Source organism: Trematomus bernacchii, unplaced genomic scaffold, assembly GCF_902827165.1.
Source record: "Trematomus bernacchii unplaced genomic scaffold, fTreBer1.1, whole genome shotgun sequence".
NCBI classification, from domain to species: Eukaryota; Metazoa; Chordata; class Actinopteri; order Perciformes; family Nototheniidae; genus Trematomus; species Trematomus bernacchii.
The window spans coordinates 915,618-925,501 of NW_022987652.1; the positions used below are offsets into that span (position 1 = coordinate 915,618).

General features: G+C 41.0%; 1 protein-coding gene across 1 annotated transcript; it reads left to right on the forward strand.

Annotated features, from left to right (window-relative positions):
* The first annotated feature begins 2,688 nt into the window (after positions 1 to 2,688).
* tefa (TEF transcription factor, PAR bZIP family member a) lies at positions 2,689 to 9,825 on the forward strand. The gene is given in 8 exon segments (XM_034134856.1): positions 2,689 to 3,081; positions 6,251 to 6,343; positions 6,346 to 6,417; positions 6,420 to 6,605; positions 7,075 to 7,295; positions 9,228 to 9,260; positions 9,262 to 9,404; positions 9,406 to 9,825. Coding segments are annotated over 8 exon segments (906 nt in total). The 5' UTR covers positions 2,689 to 2,960; the 3' UTR covers positions 9,443 to 9,825.
* Positions 9,826 to 9,884: the final 59 nt, after the last annotated feature.

The following is a 9,884-nucleotide window of genomic DNA, read 5'->3' on the forward strand; positions in this document are numbered from 1 at the left end:
GGCTGGCCATCTTTCCTGCAACGGCAGTTTTAAACTGTATTTCCTTTCTCCCTCCTGTCATATGGAATTGATCGCTTTAAACTCCGCACACTGAGCTCTGATTGGTCAGCAGGCAGTGCTTTTATCCTGGAACCTATCCTGCTCCGGAGGCTAGCCGTTCAGAATAAGTTATCTAGCCTGCTAAAAAGTGAACCAGCTTCGTAGGACCAGAAACCCCCTGAAGTTAGCTCGCTAAACGAAAATCTTGATTCGTAGTATACCCCCCAGGCTGGCCGTTCAGCATAAGTTACCATGGAGATCTAGCCCAAACCAGAGTTTTCCCTGAGTTAGCTCGCTAAAACGAAAATCCGGCTTCGTAGTACAGGCCTCTGGTCAGTTCGGCAACACAGAAACCACAAACAATGGAGCGGTTCATCGATTTTACTTTGAGCTTGGCCTCAGGGGCGGATCTACCGGGGTGGCATGGGGTTTCAAGTCCTGAGAAAGTCAAATAAGACGGTGTGTAAAACTACCCTGCCCCCAGCCAAAAAAAAGTAACCACTTGATTTAACTAGGCCAGTAGGTAAGGAATTTCCACTGGATAATAACTTACTGCAGCGATGTATATGTTTTAGCGTGAATACACGTTTTTTAACCCTAACTGATGCAGTTAGTCACTTCGTTAATGTTTGTTTCTTTCTGATGTAAAGTCGTGGGGCGCTGAACTGTTCGTTTGAATCTTTTGAATTTTGATACATGATATAATTACTTGTCTTTCAAATTTGAAGGAGGGTGAGCAAGCATCTTGAGGAACATTCATCATTAACTCCTCCAAAAAATATAGTTTATTCAATAATAAATGAATATGTGAATCATAAAAGTGATGTGACAGCTGATAGGAATAATATGATTGTTGATAAGTATCATATTCATTCAGACAAACATCGATGAGACAGTTAATTAATGTACTTATTGCAGCAGTCTTCATAGATTTGGTACCCCTGCTGGTCGAAGAGTGAAACAAACTCATTCAGTTATTGTTCAGTTAAAATTCCATTAAATTATGTCTGCCACCTTATATATTTATATGTAAGGCGTTTACTGATGAGCCACAATAATGTCACCTATGTTATTGAGTTAAAATATTAATATTGTGGCTTTCCAAGTTAACATTGATTGATATGACTGTGATTAAATCAGCATACTTCTGCCAGGGGATGCCACCCCTCAAAATCTCCTGCCACCCCAATGGATATTTGTCTAGATTCCGCCCCTGCTTGGCCTTAAATATAAAGATATAACATCAGTGCTTGGCAATAGGGCCCAGGTTTCACATAAGTGAAAGACACCTCAAGAGAACACTCGCACGTCGCAAAGGCATACTCTGAGCTGAGTTATTGACAGATTCGAATTTCGCGGATCAATAACTCATGAACATAACGTTGTAAAAAATACAAACATGACTTTACAATCATAGCAAGGTAAACAACGAGCTACAGAGTCGTTTTTATCAGAACAGTTCGATACGCGCCGTTATCCGAGCTAAACATCAAGATTGGTCACAATCTGCAGCTGGAGGAGGGAGAGTGCTTAGGGACAGTCTACAAACTGCAACGGCGAAAACATAATATACTCATAGAAAAATGCAATAACTTCATTTTTTAAGATGCAGTGCTACCAAAATCTCTTAACACATCAATGGTTATGTTGTTTGTTACAGTATAATACGTATTTTGAATAAATATGCTTTTTCTTCTATGAGTATATATGTTTTCGGCGTTGCAGTTTGTAGACGGTCCCTAAGCACTCACTCTGTTGCCGAACTGACCAGGAAGTACATTGAGCTAAATGAAACGTTTTGCGAGATCTCGCAATACTTTTGCGAGATCTCGCAAAACATTTTTTTTCTTTTTTTTTCCTTCTCCATGTCCCCCTAGGGGGCTCCGTAGAAAACTGTAGTTTCCCATGTAGTTTCCCCACAGCACAGCAGATGAACATTCATGACGTCCGCTGGCGCATCATAAACACGTCGGATAGTGAAAGTGCAGTCGGATTCTCAAAGCACCGCAGTCTCTCTCCTAAATCCTTTTGAATTCTCCTATACACTATTCCTTAACGCAGTCTGCGTGATCTGCGTGTAGGGAGGCCCTGTACAAGTGTGCCAGCTGCACATGTTTGTGCATGTGAGCGGAGATGAGTAACAATAAGCACATACATTATCTTTATGTTGCATATCTTGCTTAAAGTGTGAAAGAGAAATGGAGGATACACAAAGAAACAGGTGTTATATATTTCTGAAGATGAATACACTGCTGACATTAATACTCCTAACTAATCCCATCCCTGAAAGTTGCCTCAGTTCAAGGTTACTGCTTTACAGGACTTGTACTTGTATAAGAGTATGTTTTACAAGTGGATGTTGCTTCTTTACTAAAGTTAATGTCTGAGTACTTCTCCCACATCTGTGGTAGATCAAAATTAAGTGGTTGACATTGACAAGGATCAATGCATTACCTTATTGAATCCGCTGGAGGTTGATTACATCAACGTTATAGCTTTGGTCACGTTTTATTTTAATGTTAGTCTGTGGGAAAGTATATAACTCAACCAATGAGATCTCAGCCAGCTGCCATGTGACAACTTCCATTGGCTCTTTACTATAACTCCCGCCCACTCTCATTAATATTCATGAAGAAAATAACCGGATGGCCAGTCAACAACACTAGTAGGCGGATACCTTTTAACGACGAGAGGCGATAACCGGTTTCTCAGGGTCTGATTTTCTGAGTGTTCCACTGCAGACGGGATGTTTTGACTTTCCACATTTACCGTCGATTTTCGGGATTATAACACATTAAAGAGACCCTTTTTTCAGCTGTTAAACCGGATGTGGAGCTAGCGTTATCGAGCTAACGGGATTTAACCGCCGAGCCGTTTTTGTCAGTTACTCCGTAGATAACGTTAACAACAAGGGGGCAAACATGTCAGGCGAACCGATCATTATCACGCTGGAAACAGCTTCGGGGACAACGAGTTCATTCCCCGTGGTTTTGAAGCAGATAATGGACATGCCTCCACCGAATATTCTGGACTACGACGACGGTAGGTTCAGTGTAAACGGACGTAGAGGAAGGACCTAACCATGTAGCATTAGCACCAAGCTAGCGCGATTTTAGGTCAAACCAAATGAGAGTTCACGATATGTTTAGAACAGTGTTCACACAAGCCTCTCTTTTTTTTTTACACTTCTGAGTTGTAAACTACATATATATATATATATATAACGTGTGTGTTTTTTAATGACTTTGTTTACAATGGATTAATAATAATAATAATACATTACATTTATAAAGCGCTTTCCTGGTGCTCAAAGCGCTTACAAGCAAGTAAAACAAAAATAACAACAAAAGTATAAAGTGCTAAGCTAGGTGGAATAAGGACGAGGGGTTAGTGAGTTGCTAGTGAACTGTCAATAGAGGGGGGGGGTTGCTAGTGAACTGTCAACAGGGGGGGAGCCTCGCCGCCGCTGCGGGACACGGACCTCTGTTGCCTGTCAGCGCAACTTCAATGATGCCGTTTAACCCTTTAACTGCCAGACCAAGAAAAAAGCCTATGGAAAAATTATGTTTGCATTTTTTTTATCAACTGGTCCACAAATAACCACAAACACACTTTTTTTTGACTGACCACACAGTTTTGTTTTTATGAACCTCTACCAACTGGTCGAGTTGGCCTTCTATGGTAAAAGTGCATTTTCAACAATCATATACAGTACAGTATGCAAAACTCAAATAAAACACAACTCAAATACATTTGTTTCTTTTATGGAAAATGAGAAATATATACAACCAGATATATTCATAAAAGATAATAAATTATTATTAAAAAGTAATGTAAAGTGTTTCTCATAAAAAAAACATACCTGCTCATCTTACTGTATATGCTGAATTGGCCTAACAGGAAACCACTGGCCTAACAGCAAATGTCTATATCCTAGGCCAACGCCTAATTTGCTCATCTGTGTGCAACTTTGGGCTGAATGCCATGCATGAAAGGTGCTATATAAATTATTATCACTCTTTCACTCTGGACTCATAAGGCAGTACTAGATTAGTAAATTACCATGAATCTAGCTATGTATTTACCATATTTTATTGAAAAACATCTCTGAAACTCTGAAAAAAGTCATATGCTAGTTTACCATAAAAGGCCAATTCGACGGTTGGTTGAGCATATTTTCTAAAAAATAATTACACCCTTGTTAAAAAACTTTTTTTGTGCATCAAGTTATCTAATTATGTCAACATTTTAATGTAGACGTGTATTTGAGTCTCTTGAAAGCGCTCTATAAATAAACTGAATCAATTAATCTTTGTTCACGAAAAAGTAACTAACTTAAATGTGAAGGAAAGTGCTTGACATGTAACATTCGTTGCTGTACTTACCTAACATATGCACTAGGTATTTTATGTCTTTAAGTCCAAGCTGTGTTGACCAAAAAAACCTCTTGGCAAGATCATTAAACTCGCATTTGAAGTCCATCTAACGGTTTAGATTGCTCATACAATATCTTATTACTACAATGAGAAAGGGCCAAGCAGGTTGGCTCGAGCCTCTGTTGTAAGTTAAATACATTTCCTGTGAGGAATACCTAACTGAGACAGAACAGGCATAGGGAGACACAAAATAACTAGAAATATAACAACAAAGACATGCAAAACGACCACAATAAGACGCAATAGTCTGAGGAAGAGACGAAAGAAAGTCTTCAGAAAGATTAAAAACAATCACGAAAAATGTCTGTTTGAGTCCTTTGCTCATGCAGAGAGATGGGGGTCCCATAATACCACCATAACAATATACACTGTACATTGGTTTTATAGGGACTCTGCTAAGCCTAAAGTAGAACTGTGAGGACTTTATATTGGTCCAATTTGAAGTAACAACAATCTGACCTTGAATATGAACAACAATAAAACTGATATTAAGGTAGTCTGATAAAACGGGGGCAAAACGCAACATCTTGCAAGAAACAGCGTCTGAGGGCTTCTTAACATTTAAAAACTATGAATGTGTCATACCCACTTAATCGGAAGAAGAAACTCCGCTATCAGACAATATTAACCATTTTTAGCTAAACGAAACACAAGGGTAATACCAAGCTTCTGAATTAGCCCTGAGCGAAGATATGCTAACGCACTTGGCACAGAACTCAAGGTAAAATATCCTTATTACTTATCGGATCTGCACAAACAAGATATCAGCTAGCAAGCTGAGATTTCACAGATTCTAGAAATATAAGTATCATCACTGAGCGATCAAAACGCGCCAGGGGAAGCAAACCCAGACATCACACCACGTAGCTTTACGGAGGAAACATGGGAGAAATGTCTTACCTTTTGCCGTTACTCTGATCAAAAGTTGTGTTCAATGGCATTAAAACGATAAAAACGCTGCTGAAGGTTAATCCATAGGCTAATCCAATGTGTCTGTGTCCTTTGAAATGATTACTGATAATCCATCTTCATATTTATGTCAATAACGGAGTTTCATAATAGCTGCTACGAGAGCTACCAGAGATGTATGAGAGCTTCCGGGTTTGGGCATTCTGGCTGTGCATCACTCATTCACCAATGGGTAATGTTTAGATGGATTTAGGAACTTCCCCTCGATCCTATTGGCTCTAACGATCAGAAAGAGGTGTCAATCACCAAAATCGACCGAGGGAGATATGGAAAATGCACCCAAATGACCCCAGAAGTGTTTTTTTTTCTCTTCTAAATCTCTCTAAAAAGGTCACATGTCACTTGTTTTGCATCAATCTTGATACAGGGTACTTATTATAGGTTATAGTTTGGACTTTTAGTCTACTATCCCATCATTCAAGGGTGGTGTTCACTATAAGTAATGTTTTTTCTTTGGACGGACACTATAATTTGCATTTTTTTACTATGTTCAATCTGAATTTACTTTAAAATAAAAAAAATCTATATTGATTCTGACTCTTCTACATCCAACTCACAGGTTTATCCTTGCTTTGAGAAAAAAGATTATTAATTTACCCCTTTTAGAAGTGAAGATATAGTCATTTGTTCTGGGAATGTCATTTTCGAGCCTGAGACCTGAAAACAGGCTTGTGGAAAGGTGCAACAAAAACCTGGTGTGATGGTTGGATTCGTACCTGACGGGTCTTCTGGAAAGGGAGGAAAACCAAACTGACTGTGAATCCTGTGTTTCTTATATCTAAATATGAATCTTTCCTGCGTTTCAGACACAGACAAGGAAAAGCTGTTACTGGGAAACGATGTTGACCTTAATGGAGGATGCAGCGATATGGGTCCTTCAGCCTCCCTGACCCCGGCTATCGGGAGAAAACCATTCCCTATGATGGCGAAAACTTCCACCTGGAGTACATGGACCTTGAGGAGTTCCTCATAGAGATGGCATCCCCAACTTGCCCGACGTGGACGCCCAAAACAGCAGCCTGGCCGATGGGAAGACGGTGAAAGGAAAGGCTCCAGCTTCCTCACTGTCCCTGCTTCCCATTCAGGACTTGGACACGTGTGGGGAGGACATGCTGATCATCACCAAGAGCGACTCTGATATCCTCTGTGATGTAACTGCAGGTGAGTGGAGCCTGGAGGATCAGATACGAAGGAGATGCAGGTTTTATTTATCTCTTAGTGTGTTATTAGATAGTCAAAACCAGTTGTTTAAGCTAAGTAAGATGACTCAACAAGTCCTAGTGTTTAGAAATAGGGGCTAGGGTTTAAAACATGGTTATCTATTAGGTCGCACAAACCTACACTTAATAAACAACATGGCCTTATTTTAGATTTAAATGTGCTAGCATCAAGGAACTGTTTTTTTAGCACTCAAGTAGTCAATCCAACAGCTTGTGCATACTTTTTATAAATGTGACTACGATTTGCACTTCAAATGTAAATTGAAGCCTTTTATATGTTGAATGTCCGCGCTTGTGTGTTATGGCAGAAAGGAACATTTTGTAAATATAAAAAAAAAACATGTGACGCTGGAGCTTAATCTCCATCCATCTAATTTGTCAGTTCTCATGTTCTCCTTCTGTCTGCTCAGAGGTGACCACTGATAGTGACCGAGAGACCCCCGAGCCTATTGACCCCGATGAGATCGAGGTGGAGATGAACTACGAGCCCGACCCCACTGACCTGGTGCTGTCGAGCGTTCCCGGAGGCGAGCTGTTCGACCCTCGCAAACACAAGTTCACTGACGACGAGCTCAAGCCACAACCCATGATCAAGAAGGCCAGGAAGGTGTTGGTGCCTGAAGAACAGAAGGTATGCTGGGAGAAAGACAAGGGACACAACAGTCCCGCAGATACTTTACACTGGCTCCTATTTTTACTTGATGCTGTAACTTTTGAAAAAAGCGTCAATATGTAATATGTAAAAATGGTTTAAGGCTACAGGGGTGATATTTACTGGCCCTTTTGAGTATAATGTTAAAAAGTAATCTACTTATTTTTGATTTTAAGATTTCTTTATTTTAAGATTTATTTGGGCCAGAGTGCCTTTATTCCAGAGAGGGTGTTAATGAGAGATAAGAGGAGGAAGAGGGACGAAATGCCTGAAAACTTTGGCGGGCTTGAGTTTCGAAACCCACCTACTAGCTACTGTATAGCTACTGTAGTGACAACCCACCTACTAGCTACTGTAGTGCAACTCCCCTACTAGCTACTGTAGTAGTGACAGCCCACCTACTAGCTACTGTAGTGACAACCCGCCTACTAGCTACTGTAGTGACAACCCACCTACTAGCTACTGTAGTGACAACTCCCCTACTAGCTACTGTAGTGACAACCCACCTACTAGCTACTGTAGTGACAACCCACCTACTAGCTACTGTAGTAACAACCCACCTACTAGCTACTGTAGTGACAACCCACCTACTAGCTACTGTAGTGACAACCCCCTACTAGCTACTGTAGTGACAACCCACCTACTAGCTACTGTAGTGACAACCCACCTACTAGCTACTGTAGTGACAACCCACCTACTACTACTGTAGTGACAACCCACCTACTAGCTACTGTAGTGACAACCCACCTACTAGCTACTGTAGTGACAACCCCCCTACTAGCTACTGTAGTGACAACCCGCCTACTAGCTACTGTAGTGACAACCCACCTGCTAGCTACTGTAGTGACAACCCACCTACTAGCTACTGTAGTGACAACCCCCCTACTAGCTACTGTAGTGACAACTCCCTACTAGCTACTGTAGTGACAACTCCCTACTAGCTACTGTAGTGACAACCCACCTACTAGCTACTGTAGTAACAACCCACCTACTAGCTACTGTAGTAACAACCCACCTACTAGCTACTGTAGTAACAACCCACCTACTAGCTACTGTAGTGACAACCCACCTACTAGCTACTGTAGTAACAACTCACCTACTAGCTACTGTAGTGACAACCCACCTACTAGCTACTGTAGTGACAACTCACCTAGCTACTGTAGTGACAACCCACCTACTAGCTACTGTAGTGACAACTCTGTCATTTATTGCATCTCTGCGTGAATGATTAGATAATTTCACCTAAATGAAATCAAATTAAATTATGTTGATCTTCACATATATGCACTCCACTATGCTGGTTGTAGTATTACTGTATCTGAAGCTCTTAATGATTGCTCATATTTCAAGCCATCTTTTTCCCGGCCCCTTGCTTTGGATCATTTTCATCAACCGGCCCCCATTCCAAACTAATTGAATAGCCCTGGTATAAGCATATGTGTAGGACTTTTTTTGACCAACATCAAAGCATGTTGAACAAAATTTCAGAGGTTGACATTCATCAATGTTTTCAATAAGAAATGTAATGCAACAGCCTTTACTGTCTTCTGAACAGCCAATTCACTTGATACAAACTGGGAAAACGACAATAGATACAGGCATTTGAGACTTAGCTGATACAACTACAAGCCTGGAACAATCATTTTCTTTGGCCTGTCATTGCACAGCTGTGTGTAATGAAAGGAGACACAGCAGAAATCAGGCTGTCTCACAGTGACTCAGCATGTTTCCTCCTTCCCAGTCCCTCTGAGAACTCATGTTTTTGTTAACACAAAAGATGGACAGATTAGGGCTTATATAACAATAACATAACATCACAAGGCTATAAAACCAGGTCAAGGTCAGAAAGCATCGAGGGGTCTCATGTTGTGTTCTTTCCTCCGTCCAACCTGATGCTCCTTTGTTCTCCAGGACGACAAGTACTGGCACAGGAGGAAGAAGAACAAACGTGGCGGCCAAACGTTCCCGTGACGCCCGCAGGTTAAAGGAGAACCAGATCACCGTCAGAGCGTCGTTCCTGCAGCGCGAGAACTCGGCGCTGCGCACAGAAGTCGCCGACCTGCGGAAGGAGTCCACCCGCTACAAAACACGTGGGGCGCTACGAGGCTAAATATGGAGCACTGTAAGGGAACACTAAACAATGTAGAAGGACATCTGTACAGCAGACAGTATCAGTTTACACATGTAGGGTTATAAACAAGACCTGATTGTAAGTTAAATCCACTGTTACACATACAGTTAACAACAGGAGAGAAGGAGACACTGAGGCAGAGTTAAACACTTCTGATATCCTCACGGGTGAAATCTGAGCCGATAGTCGTCGGGCTAAAAAGAAAAAACACTCCTCACCAGAGCATCAAACACTTCATGGTGATGATGGATGGGCATCACTTTTAGACAAAGGAGAGAGAAACTGAACTTGTTCTTTAGAAAACATCAGATATAATAATAATAATACATGAGACTTATATAGCGCTTTTCTAAAAACTCAAAGACGCTTTGACAGAGAATTAAAAACAACAACAAAACAGAGATAAACAAAAACAGAAAAGGGGGGGGGGGGGGGGG